We start from the raw sequence: 14,377 nt of genomic DNA, 5'->3' as shown, positions 1-14,377 counted from the left end.
CATTTTCTTGTCCTTTTTAAAAGAGATTTTACTTACTTATTTGAGAAAGAGATCACAAGCAGGTTGAGGGGCAGAGGGAGAAGCAGCCTCCCCACTAAGCAGGGATTCCCATGCAGGGCTCAATCCCAAGGCTCCAGGATCATGACTTGAACTGAAAGTAGATGCTTCACCAACTGAGCCACCCAGGGACCCCACATCTTCTTGTCCTTTAAATGAAAGTTGTGAGGAATGAATGGAGTAATATGTGTCCCGTGTCTGTGTCACTGTTTAGAAGTACTCAGTAAATGTAGTAGTTGTTTTGTGCCTATTGCAACTCACTTTATTTTGTAATTTTTTATGTTCTTTTCTCTAAAATTAGTTTTTATTCTTAACTAATACATGCACAGAATTAAAACATCAAACACCACCAAAAAGCTTAAAATAAGAGTAGCAGTTCTTTGCTTTATCCCTTCTGCTTCATGGAGACAATCACTTCCAGGTTCTTTTAGTTGTTTGTTTTGATATGAAATTATATTCTAAATAATCTGTATATTTTAAAAATATATATCTAATTCTAAAGATATGCATCTTGATTTATCAATTTTAGACATTTTCTGTCTGGCCTGGTAGTTGAGGATTTAGCTCTTTCTAATGCTGTCCCTTTCCCATTCTCCCCTTCCCCTGAAATAATTTTGTCGCAATTTTAGCTAAATCATTATTATTATAAAATATTGTTCTCTGAGAAGCCAACTAATATACCATGATTATATTTCTTTGCTTGCAAAAATGTTTTTCCAAGATTAAAATAATTGTGTATTTGCTTTGATGACTGTATACCTCAGTTTTTTTCCATATGTTCTGTAAGTTCTGTCAAATGTATGTTGATATTAGTGTTCAAATATTCATCTAAGTAATATTAAATTATCTCTGTTCTTGATTTTCTTAGAGTTCCCCCATGCAAGTCTGTCCTTCTCTAGGCCGCCTGCCCAGCTGTCATTCTGGGACTTCCCTGAGTCACTTTCCTGGGCTGCAGTTCCCATTTCCTGAATTCCATGCCCTCCTTTTTCTTAGTTTACTTCTTCATCTTACTGAAATACATCTTTGAGTAACTTCCTAAGAAAGGATATACAGGTCAATTTTTAAAATTCTCATCTGAAAAGGTTATCATTTAAAGCCATATTTGCTTTATTGTTTGAGTGGACATAGAATTCTGGTTCAGAATTCAGAATTTTGTATTCATGATTTCATGATCATCTGACTTCCAGTATTGCTATTTAGAAGTATGATGACATTTTATATGGCATTTTGTATTTTATTTTTCTCTCTCTCTTTCTGAAAGATTTCTGGGTCATTTTTACTTCACAGTGAAATACGTTGGTGTAGTTCTTTTTTATTATTTTGCTGAGCTCTCAGTTGATGCTTTCAATCTGAAAACATATATTCCTTTCATCCTGGAAGCTCTTCGTATTTTGTTTCTTGTATAATCTTCCATTTTGTCTCTTCTGTTCTAGAACCCCTCTGATATACATTGGACTTTCTGAATTGATGTTGTAATTAAAAAAAAAAAAAACTTTTCTAACTTTTTTAGTTAGGGGAAGGCGCAAAGGTAATAGTACCTTAAATTTTCAAGTGCAGAGGTAGTCATTCCAAGGCTGATATGGCAACTCCAGAATCAACAGGGACTGAAACAACTTCTCTCTCTCTCTCTCTCTCTCTCTTTTTTTTTTTTTTTTTGCTTTGCTATTCTTGAAACCTAGATGGCTTCTATCATCAAAGTTGCCCCATGGCCCTGAATGGCTGCAGGAGCTCTTGCTCTCATATCCACATTCCAGGCAGCAAGAAGGAAGAGAAGATGGGACAAAAAAGAATGCCCAACCATCTATTCTCCTTTTAAGGAACATTTCCAGAAGTCATTAGTGATTTCTACTAAATCTCATTAGTCATAATTAGTCATACTTAGCTGAAGAGAAAGCTTGGAAATATAGTCTTTTTAGACTAGCATGTTGCCACTCTGAACAAAATCTGGGTCCTGCTACTAACGCAGAAAAAAAAAAGAAGCTTAGGTAGGCAATTAATTATTCCTGCCATTTTTTGGTTTTCATTTGACTTTGAGAGTTATTCCCAAATTTGTCTTTTAAGCTTTCTATTGAATTTTAAATTTAGCTACCAAGGGGCACCTGGGTAGCTTAGCCAGTTAAGTAAGGATCCAGCTTTTGATTTTTTTTTTTTTCCCAGCTCTGGATTTCAGTTCAGGTCATGATCTCAGGGTCATGGAATTAAGCCCTAAGTTGGGCTCCATGCTCAGCGCAGAGTTTGTTTGAGATTCTCTCTCTCCCTTTCCCTCTGCTCCTCCTCCTTGCTTGCTCTCTCTCTCTCAAATAAATAAATCTTTAACAAAATAAAATAAGCTACCAAATTAAGCTACCAATTAACTACTAAAGTTTTAATTTCTAAAAGAGTTTTACCTGTAATGCTATTGTTCCTTTTGCATAAAATCTTACTCTTATTCCATGGGTGCAATATTTTTATCTCTCCAAGACACATTGGAATGGGACAGACTTTTAAATGCTAATGCTACCACTAAGTAGCTATGTAACCTTGAGCTGAGGCTTTCAACTTTTAAAAATGAGAATTAATTTTGTGTTAATTAACTCTATTCTTTACTATTTTAAAAAAATCTGTATGAATATTATAATAAACTTAGAAAAAAACAGCAAAATAGGGGCGCCTGGGTGGCTCAGTGGGTTAAAGCCTCTGCCTTCGGCTCAGGTCATGATCCCAGGGTCCTGGGATCGAGCCCCGCATCGGGCTCTCTGCTCAGCAGGGAGCCTGCTTCCTCCTCTCTCTCTCTCTGCCTGCCTCTCTGCCTACTTGTGATCTCTGTCTGTCAAAAAAAAAAAAAAAAAAAAAAAACCAAAAAAACCCACAGCAAAATATAACTTTTAAGAAATCATTTAGAACAACCACCTTTAACAGTTTGATATTGTTATTAGCTTCTCATGTTGACTAATGCTTCTTCTAACCAAATTATGGGCTTTTAAAGGTAATAGCCATAAGATAGGAGAGTACTTAAGAATGGTAAGCATAATAGACCCTGGATTAAAAATATATTGGAAGATTAAATGTTGCATCTTTCACTTCAATTGGTTTCTACTTATAGTAACTAAATACACTAACATATCTATATATCCAGGCTACTGTGTTCAAAGTTACCTATTTTTGTGATCTAATTCAGGCTGGAGTGGTAGAATATATGCTGATATGAACAGATTTATATTTTTTGTTTTGAAACATAATGACCTATATTAAAATGTTTTGTTAGAATATATATCTGTATCTTGTGTATGTGGGAAAAGAAAGTCTGGACAAGAAACTAGTTTCACAGTGATCATGTCTGGTAGGGGAATTAGGAATATAGGGAGATAGACAGTGGATGGGGAAAGAAAGACACTTTATACTGTGTATCTATTAAATATTTTTAATTTGTGTACCATATAACTATATTAACTATTTAAACATTAAATGAAAATATTTAATGTACATTTTCTGATTATGAAGTTTTTTAAAGATTTGGTTTTTTTAAGATTTTATTTATTTATGAGAGAGAGAGAACAAGTGAGGGGAGGGGCCAAGGGAGAAGCACACTCCCTGCTGAGCAGGGAGCCTGACATGGGCTTGATCCTAGGACCCTGAGATCTTGAACTGAGCCAAAGGCAGATGGTTAACTGACTGAGCCATCCCCACATCCCTTATTCAATTATTTGATAGAGAGAGTGAAAGCATGGGTGGGGGGGGCAAAGAGAGAGGAAGAGAATCTCAGGCAGACTCCTCTCTGAGTATGGAGCCCAATGTGAGGCTCGATCTCACAAGCCTGAGATCATGACCCCAGCCAATGAAACCAAGAGTTGGCTGCCTAACTGACTGAGCCAGCAAGCCTCCCCTAGAATTATTTTTAATTTTATTTATTTAATTATTTTTTATTTTAATTACATATTTTAAAGAAATGAGATATTTGAAAGGAAATACAGAAAAGCATTAAGACAAAAAGTCACATATATAATCTCATACCCCAGAGATTAACTATTAACATTTGATACATTTCTCATTATATCATTATAAACTTGTATATCATTATAAACTTGTATATCATTATAAACTCGTACGTTTATATGTTTGCAAAACTGAAATATGCTATGTAGTATTTTATATTCTCCTTTCACCCCACTTACTCATTATTTGTATCTTCCCATATCATTGAGAATATAATTTATTTAACCGTTTTTTCATTATTAAAGATTTGGAAGTTGTTTCCAGTTTTTCACTCTTATAAATGACTTTGGGATAAAGTACATGGTACGTAAAGCTTAATGCATATCTCTGATTGTTTCTTTGGGATAAATTTCCAAGAGAGAAATAACTGAGTCAGAAGCTCTGACCATTTAACAGGTTCTTGTTAGATATTCATATGTTGAAAGATATTTTTCTTTGCAATAGGATAATACATAATTTTTCCCCCAAGGAAAATATGAATGACAAAAATATCATCAAAGCGGTAGAATGGCAGCAGCAAGAGGAGGAAGATGAAAAGATTAGAAAATTTATCAAAGCTAAAAAGCGTCTTATGCAAATGGGGAAAGAAAAAGAAGCTGAAACACACAGGTAAGTTTTTAAAAGTAATTCATGTAATTAATGAAGTACTACCTGAAATTATTATAAATCAGAAGTTGTGATATATGAGAGTAATTTTTAAGAATAAGTCATTATAAGGTGCCTGGGTGGCTCAGTCAATTAAGCGTCTGCCTTCAGCTCAGGTGATCCCAGGGGACTGGAAAGACTGCTTCTCCCTCTGCCTCTCTCTCTCTCTGTTTCTGTCATTCATAAATAAATAAATAAAATCTTTTGGGATGCTGGGTGGCTTAGTCTGTTAAGCGTCTGCCTTTGGCTCAGGTCATGATCCCAGGGTCTTAGGATTGAGCCCCACACTGGGCTTCTTGTTCAGCGGGGAGCCTGCTTCTCCCTCTGCCTGCCACTCCCCCTGCTGTGTGCTCTCTCTCTCTGACAAATAAACAAATAAAGTCATTAAATAAATTTTTTTAAAGAGTAAGTCATTATATATAACTAGGGCATTTAGTGACATGATGGTCTCAGAGATAGGGTTCCCTTGGACTATCAAGGACATTTCTCTGGTAGATGGTTGGAAATAGTGAAATCTCTGCAGTAGGGGAGGGATATGAGCTAGAGATGGCTTTGTGAGCGTTTGATATATAAGTGGTAGTTGGAACTGGGGATACAGGTGAGCTCACCTATGGTGAGTAGGTAAGAAATGAAGGTGGCGTATTCCCTTGGGAAGTCCATATTTAAGGGTCAAATGGACAAAGAAGATCATGTAAAGACCAAAGAATAGTTTCCAGAAATTGGAAGAAAATCAGAGAAACAACCAAGAGAGTTTCCATAAGAAGAGAGCAGTCTCAGGGCGCCTGGGTGGCTCAGTGGGTTAAGCCTCTGCCTTTGACTCAGGTCATGATCCCTGGGTCCTGGGACTGAGCCCTGCATCGGGCTCTCTGCTTGTCAGGGAGCCTGCTTCCCTCCCACCGCCCGGCCTGCCTCTCTGCCTACTTGTGATCTCTGTCTGTCAAATAAATAAAATCTTTAAAAAAAAAAAAAAAAGAAGAGAGCAGTCTTTGGTGTTAGATCAATAGAGGGATTAAATGAGATTTTAAAAAAGATTTATGTATTTATTTTAGAGAGAGAGAGTGGGAGTGGGCACAGGGAGGGAGAGAGTCTTAAGCAGACTGTGCACTGAGTGTGGAGCCCAACAGGGAGCTTGATCTCACAACCCTGAGATCACAACTAGAGTGGAAACCAAGAGGTGGACACTTAACTGACTGTGCTACCCAGATGCCCCTAAATGAGATTTTAAAAAGGAAATGTCCATCAGATATGGAGGCCATTGCTTACTTGAGTGAGAAGTTTAGGATGAAGTAAGAGAGGAGGCCAGTTGCAGTACCTTGTGTTTCTGTCTACATCCCACTTTTGCCTTGTGCAAAATGTTCCAATCTCATGTGGAGTATTTACTAAGGCCCATAAGGCTCTCCACCATCTTAATTCCCAGGTGAACCCAGCCTCATTTCTTGAACTTTATCGCATACTATTATTCTCTCCTTCTTTGCCTCCTCATCACTCACACTGGACTTCTCCTATATCTTCTCTGGGGAATTCTGACCTCCCTAAACTATTTCTAAAGAATCATTACTCAGATGTCACCTTCTCAATGAGGCCTTCCCTGACCATCTTAATTAAAATTACAGCCCAACCCCACATTGTTTATGTTTACTTTTTCCTCATTCCTCATTTTAATTATTTACTTTGTTAACTATCCCTCTACCCCAGCTGTAATGAAAATTCTAGAACAGAGATTTAATGTTTTTGTTTACTGTTATATTCCCAGCACCTGGAATAGTTTCTGGAACATGGTAGGCAATCAATAAAAGTGTTTAGAGGGCACCTGGGTGGCTCAGTGGGTTAAAGCCTCTGCCTTCGGCTCAGGTCATGATCCTGGGGTCCTGGGATCGAGCTTCACATCAGGCTCTCTGCTCAGCAGGAAGCCTGTCTCCCCCTCTCTCTCTGCCTGCCTCTCTGCCTACTTGTGATCTCTCTCTGTGTCAAATAAATAAACGAAATCTTTAAAAAAAAAAGTGTTTAGAATATTGTTGAAAGTCTAGACGCAGTATCACCTTTCCCATGAAGCCTTCCTTTTTTCTCATCTGCCTATGTCACTTTCTAGCTTTCTCATGGTGTGAATCACCCTTTGCTATGTATTGTTATTTGCATAAATGTCTTTTCTCCACTTTAGACTATAATTTCCTTGGGATATGCACTGTGTCCTTTCTTCTCACTTCTCCTACATAGCTTTGCAAATTCACTCAATACATTAGTGATTCTGTCACATCTAAATTAAAAAGTATTTTTCAACCAATCCCAAATGAAAATGCCCCTATTCCTTTAACAAATACCTAGTTATTGTTAATGACATGCCTGTCACCATTCTCGGCTCTGAACTAGAGAGAGGACTTACCCATTCTCTGACCTCAGGAATCTCATAGTGTAAAAGGACAGTTATCTATCTTCATATAAATAGATGAAGTCGGGGCACCTGGGTGGCTCAGTGGGTTAAAGCCTCTGCCTTCAGCTCGGGTCATGATCTCAGGGTCCTGGGATTTAGCCCCGCATCGCATCGGGCTCTCTGCTCAGCAGGGAGCCTGCTTCCTTCTCTCTCTCTCTGACTGCCTCTCTGCCTACTTGTGATCTCTGTCTGTCAAATAAATAAATAAAATCTTAAAAAAAAATAGATGAAGTCAGGGGCATCTGGTGGCTCAGTTATTAAGCGGCTGCCTTCGGCTTGGGTCGTGATCCCAGGGTCCTAGGATCAAGCCCCGCATCAGGCTCCCTGTGTGGCAGGAAGCCTGCTTCTCCCTCTCCTGCCCCCCTGCTTGTGTTCCCTCTCTTGCTGTGTCTCTCTCTCTCTGTCAAATAAATAAATAAATAAATAAATAAATAATAGATGAAGTCAGTAAAGTGCTATGAATAAATTATAAACAGACTATATAGTAAGAGGATGGATTTATTCAGGTTTTGATAACTTTTACTAGATATTTTTAAGGTTTCATTTAAAGAAAGACCTTTATTTTATAACCTAAGCCTCCAACATTAGAGGGAACAGGGTGTCTGATTAAGTATTTTGAAAATTTTTCATTGTGAGAATTTTAATACTTTATTTCCTACCTACACACACACACACACACACACACACACACGCACACACGCATGTACTTACACAAGATATTTGTATTACTCCCTTTAGATTTTTAAAATATACTTCATTCTAAAAATAAAGTATTAAAAATAGTCTTCACTTAAAATAATCAGTACATATATGAGGAACAATGAGTCTCCTTTCAGTTTTGTAAAAAACTATAAAATATCCTATTTCTCATGAAATTATTTTGGCTCATAACAAATCTATTCATGAAGATTTAACAAATAATGGTTATTTTGTTACAGGCTAATGGAAGAAAGGAGAGAAAGAATAAATAACTTTCTGAGTGAACTCATGAAAGAGAAACTTGACAATGAAGATTTGATTATTGCTAGAGATACTGCAGAAGCTGAGGCTGAACAGGAAAAAAAAGAAAAAGAAAAATATGAAAAAAACAAAGCAGAATTAAAAGCAATTGCAGAATATAGAGCTGTTGTGGTAAGCAATTCAATTATGACAAATAAAACTTTAAAAAAAAAATTAAGTCCTGTGCTCGCTTTGGCAGCACTTATACTAAAAAAATTAAGTCCTTTCCACTGTAGTTTCCACTCCTTCAGCTTCTCTGACAAAAAACTAGCAAAGATCTGAAAAATAATGTATGAGTTATCTTCCTATATTCTTGAAGTCAGGCCATGTTTAATTTCTAATGGAAGCTCACATGATAATCAATTACAAATAAGATATTCATAGACACAAAATAATAATCTCTTTTGTTGCAGAACCATCTGAAATGCAAACATTGTTAGTCACTTAATATACATTTGAATGTTTTTAAGACTAACAAAATACAAATTACCCTATTGCATTTCTGTATTTCTTAATCCTTCAGATAATCCTTATGTCCTACATAATTGACTGTTGTAATATTTAATTTAGTTTATAAACATTATAGCAATTAATTTTTTACCTACAAATATTCCTCTACCTTGGGAAGAGCTTGCTATTCTGTTCCTATATATTTTTTTTTAAACCAGTATCATTCAAGTTTTCATTGTGTGTTTCCTGTTATTTGAGAAATAGAACAAAACCAAAGTAAACCAACCATGTAGGAATCAGCCCAGATTCATCTAACTTTTGCCCTTGCGGTTGCTCCTGGCTTTCTGCTTGGAGCTTCCTAACACTACTTTATTAGCACTGGTTGATTTTTTAAAAAAATGTTTTTTCTCTTTGCCTTTTAACATCTAGATGAAAAATAAAGAGGAAGAAGAAAGACAGAGGAAACTAGATGCCAAAGAACAATTGCTGGCTATCATGGAAGCAGATCAGATTTTCCAAGAGCATGAGAAGGAGAAAAAAAGCAAAGCTGATAAAGAACGTCAAGAACTTCGAGATGCCCATATTCAGCAAATGGTAATTATTCTTAAATGTTTATACTTATTTTAACAGTAAATATGTAATGTAGAATTCATGCTAGTTTTCTGTTTCCCAGGTGGTTTCATCTGTCAAATAAGATCAAATGACCATTATGGTTATGACACAATAAAATATATAAAAAATGTGGAGTTAATTTCTCTTTTTATCTGTATTGAAGTTCCCATACTAGGTTTATGTCCTTTGCACAGATATTTATCCTTCTATTTACTGTACATACTAAAGAAAATGCAAATTCATATGGCAGGCCATGATGCTTATCTTCTTCGTTTTACTTTTTCTTCCCTCTTTATAACTATAGCCCAGAGATTATGTTGTTTGGGAGCTCATAGGTTTCGAAGTTGTGGTGCTAGGGGTACCAGAAATTTTAGAACACACATAGAAGACGTGGCATTTCATCATTTATGACTTAAAACTGTTTTCCAAAATGGCTGTACCATTTTCCATTCCTACCAGCAACATATGCGAGGACCAATTGTTCTATATCCTCATCAACACTTGTTTTTGTTATCCTAAACGATTTCTAGTGCAGTGATATGTCTTGGTGTTGTTTTGCATTTCCCTAAAGACTAAAGATTTTGAACATATGTTCATGTCCTTTATAGACATTTGTGTGCCTTCTTTTACGAAGTGTGTATTCAAATCTTTTGGCAATTATTCAATTGGGTTGTTTGTGGAGTTTTTAAAATAAATTATTTATTTGAGAGAGAATGCACAAGCATGGGGCAACAGCAGAGGGAGAGGAAGAAGCAGACTCCCTGCTAAGCAGGGAGTCTGACATGGAGCTCCATCCCAGAACCCTAGGATCATGACCTGAGCCAAAGGCAACTGAACCCCAAGCACTCCTGGGATGTTTCCTTATTATTGTGTTTAACATTTTTAAAAAATGTGGTAGAATATACATAAAATTTGCCATTTTAACCATTTTTCAGTGTACCAGTTCAAGGCCATTTAGTGCATTTACTATCACCACTGCCCATCTCCATAACTTTTTCATCATCCTACACTGAAATTCTATACCTTTTCATTCCCCCTTTCCACCAGTCCCTGGGTGACCACTATTCTACTTTCTGTCCCGGTAAATTTGAATATTCCAGGTACCTCATAATAGTGGGATCATATCTGCCCTTTTGTATCTGTATTATTTTACTTAGCATAATATCTTCAAGACTCATCCATGTTTTAGCATGTGTCAGAATTTCCTTTTTATATTAAGGCTGAATAATATCCTATTATACATATAGACCTTATTTTATTTATACATCCATCCATCAGTGGACATTTGGGTTGTTTCCATCTTTTGGCTATTGTGAATAATCCTTCTGTGGATAGGGTATTCACCTATCTGTTGAGTCCTGCTTTCAATTCTTTTTTTTTTTTTTTTTTTAAGATTTATTTATTTGACAGAGAGAGAGTACAAGTAGGCAGAGTGGCAGGCAGAGGGAGGAGCAGGGAGTCCGATGCGGGACTCGATCCCAGGACCCTGGGATCATGACCTGAGCCAAAGGCAGCTGCTTAACTGACTGAGCCACGCAGGCGTCTGAGTCCTGCTTTCAATTCTTTTGTCTATGTATACAGAAACAGAATTGCCAGATCATATAGTAATCCTAGGTGTAACTTTTTTAAGAACCACTGTTCTATTTCCTTTTTTTCTTTTTAAGATTTTATTTATTTTGAGAGAGAGAAAGAGAGTGTGCAAGCAGGGGGAGTGGCAGAGGGAGAGAGTGAATCCCAGACTCCATGCTGGATTTGGAGCCCTACCCAGGGCTCAGTCCCACAGCTCTGAGATCATGACCTGGGCTGAAATCAAGAGTCAGACAGGTGCTGACTGAGCCACCCAGGTGCCTCTTGAATGACTATACTGTTTTCTATAAAGCTCTACCACTTAACATTCCCACCAGCAATATTCAAGGGCTTTAATTTCTCTGAATACTCAACATTTGTTGTGGTCTGGGTTTGTTGTTGATGGTTTTGTTGTTTATGACAGCTATCAAAATAGGTTTGAAGTGGATTTCACTTGTGGTTTTCATGTGCATTTCCCTAATGATTAGTGGTATTGAGCATCTTCTTCTGTTTATTAGCCATTTTGGTTCAGCCTGAAGACTTCCTATAGCATGTTTTATAGCACAAGTGGGTTAGCAATCGATCACTTTAGTTTATGTGTTTGTGGAAATGCCTTTGTCTTCATTTCATTGGGTATGAAATTACTGGGTATCATTCTTTCCCAGCCCTTTGAATATATTGTTCCATCATCTTCTGGCCTTCATTGTTTATCATTAGCAATCTGCTGTTAATCATATTGTTGGTCCCCTAAATGTGATGCATCATTTTTCTCTTGCTGGTTTCAAAAATTCCTCTTTATATTTTTCGCTTCCAGTAAATTGACAGTTTGCTTGACAGTCAACCAATAATGTGGGTGGGGCTTATGTTCAGTTCATTAATAAAATGATTTTAACCCTGGTGCACAAGCGATGTGTGGGTTGAGGATATTATTCCTAAGAACGGCAAATTCACAATTTCCCCCAGGCTTCTAATTTTTGCAAACTCTTTGGGGTCCCTTGTGTGAATGTGTAGTTTATCAATGAGACAAGGATGTCTTCAGCCATTCTATGCCCATCTCACTTCCAGAATCTTTCCCTTCAATTTCTAGCTGCTTTTCTACTCAATCCAAATGGAATCTGCCATCATTGTCCAGCAAATCTGCAAGTTTTCACCACCTGAGCTGGAGGGATAGCAATATCCCCCAGGCAATCTTGCATTTCTTTTCTTTTCTTTTCTTTTTTTAAGAAGGATTTTTTTTAAGGTTTTATTTGTTAGAGAGAGAGAGAGAGCGAGAGAGCGAGCGAGCACAGGCAGACAGAGTGGCAGGCAGAGGCAGAGGGAGAAGCAGGCTCCCCTCCGAGCAAGGAGCTGGATGTGGGACTCGATCACAGGACGCTGGGATCATGACCTGAGCCAAAGGCAGCCGCTTAACCAACTGAGCCACCCAGGTGTCCCCAATCTTGCATTTCTTACCTGATTTAGTAGCAGTTTTTCATGAAAAAACATTTCTCAAGTAGTTGCTTATACATGGTCATTTAACAGTGCTTTGAAATGGGAATTTCAATAATTAAATAATAAGCTTGTTTTTTATAGAGGGGAAATGGCCAACCTCTTCATGTAGCAATTGACAGAAGTAGGATCTGCCATATTATTTTTAAGCAAATCCCAGATATCATTTCATCAATGTATATTTAAGTATATATCTCTCAAACTCAGGGACTCTTTACAAATTTACATAATCACAATTCCATTATTACATCTAAACCAATTAATATTCAGTGTTTAAATTTCCTTTAAATTGCCTTGTATTTTTTTAGTTTGTTGGTTTTTAATTTTTTTTTTTTTTTTAAGTAGACTCCATGTGCAGTGTGGGTCTTGAACTCAAGACCCTGAGATCAAGAGTCACATGCTTTACGGACTAACCCAGCCAGGCACCCCTTAGTTTGTTTTAATCAGGATCAAATAAGGTTCATATATCCTATTTGGTTGATATGTCTTTCAAGTCTCTTATCTAACACTCCTTATCCACCCCTATCCTCTCTTAAGTTCTTAAGTTCTCTCTTTTTGTCTTTATTGTTTCTTTTACAACTTACTTGTTGAGGGTTTTTATTGGTTTACAGGGATTGTCTTTTTGAATTACTACAGCCTGGATTTTTATGGATGAACCCCTGTTGTGTAGTTTATTATGTTTCCTGCATTTCAGGTAAAATCTAGTTGAGGTCAGATTCAGGTTCAAATCTTTTGGTGAAAACTCCTCTTATGTGGTGTTGTATACTTCCATCAGAAGGCACATGGAACAGCCTTTGATGATTATTGCCTCGATCTCTTAGTTCATGAGGTGGCAAGATACTGTTATTCTCTCATTTTTTCTTACTCATTTGCTCAAGTCTTCAAAGAACTTTTCATGATCAACAAGTCAGTTTCCCTAAGGTAGAGTTTTTAAAGAAAAGACAGAATACTTGATCCCTTCCCTTTATTTTCCAGTATTCAAAATAATTAGCCCTCTAGCATCTTCTAAGATGCTTGTTACTTTACCCCCAGCTGTTGTAATTTTTAGGAATTTAAAACGATGTTTTAAAAGTTTCTTTATAAACCTATTTATGCTTAATGCAATAAAAATTGAGGCATCAATCATATGATCCATTATGATAATCCTTCCCTTCCCCTGTCACTTCATTTCTGTACTTCAGATGTTTCTCCTTGCTTCCTTAGTATCTTTCCACCAATTGCTATCAAACATATCCTAGTTGCTCTGTAAGTTACTAAATTATAGCATTTTACTTTTTATGAGAGTGGTTTTAGCTTTTTCTGATTTCTCAGTCTTTTTGAAGGTTTTTCTACTTTTTCAAACTCCTGGTATTTTATCACCAATTCAACAAATAGCACATAAGCCCTTTTTTTTTTTCAGCATATAAACCTTAATTTCGAATTGTATTTGAATTTGAATTTGAGTTAAATTCCAAAAAATTGGTGTTTAATATGTTATTATTGCTCTATTTATTTATAAATTTCAGTGTACAGTAGTTATCAGGTTTGGGCTCTTTTATACTGAAGTGTTGGTTACTGATTTAGGAAAATATTTTCATAAATATTAAAGATATTCATATAAATATTCATATAATTTGATAAAATTTGATAAAATCACTCAATTTTTGATAAACTCAAATTCAGCATTTCTTAAAATCCTGCTAAGACAAAAAGTTGTCAATCAAACCTCATTAAAATCACCTCATATAATCAGTTAAAAGAACAATGTTTTTGCAAACATAAAGAGTTAAAAGAAAAAAAATTATGAGATATAAATTGGCTTTTGGTAAATCGTTTAGAGTACTTACTCCACTCAGTTCCAGATCAACCAACATACATTGGTAAATGTCACTTGTTACAACTGCAAGTTCCTGGGAAAATAAAATGTAATTGGTTTAATTTGGTTTAGATATTCACTCCTGATTTAACCTTATTTGGCTGGTTTAACCAATATACATATACAATATATGTATCATATATAAAAATATATATGATACATATATATTGGTTTATATATATACATATATATGTGTATATGTATATATAGGTTTAATTTGGTTCAGATATTCACTCCTGATTTAACCTTATTTGGCTGGTTTAACCAATATACATATATGTGTGTACATATATATATATACACAT

General features: G+C 36.1%; 1 protein-coding gene across 1 annotated transcript in view; it reads left to right on the top strand.

Moving 5' to 3' along the window:
• The window catches only part of LOC111140742 (coiled-coil domain containing 173), a 34,523-nt gene that overhangs the window by 18,587 nt on the left and 1,559 nt on the right, over window positions 1–14,377 (top strand). The window contains exons 6-8 of the mRNA XM_022492943.1: window positions 4,499–4,638; window positions 8,041–8,233; window positions 8,981–9,145. Coding sequence (XP_022348651.1) covers window positions 4,499–4,638; window positions 8,041–8,233; window positions 8,981–9,145 — 498 coding nt within the window. The remainder of the gene's footprint in view (window positions 1–4,498; window positions 4,639–8,040; window positions 8,234–8,980; window positions 9,146–14,377) is intronic.

This window comes from Enhydra lutris, unplaced genomic scaffold (assembly GCF_002288905.1).
Source record: "Enhydra lutris kenyoni isolate GAN:26980312 unplaced genomic scaffold, ASM228890v2 scaffoldscaffold1, whole genome shotgun sequence".
NCBI classification, from domain to species: domain Eukaryota; kingdom Metazoa; phylum Chordata; class Mammalia; order Carnivora; family Mustelidae; genus Enhydra; species Enhydra lutris.
Note: the sequence above shows the minus strand (reverse complement) of the source record. Positions and strands in the feature narration are given on the sequence as shown.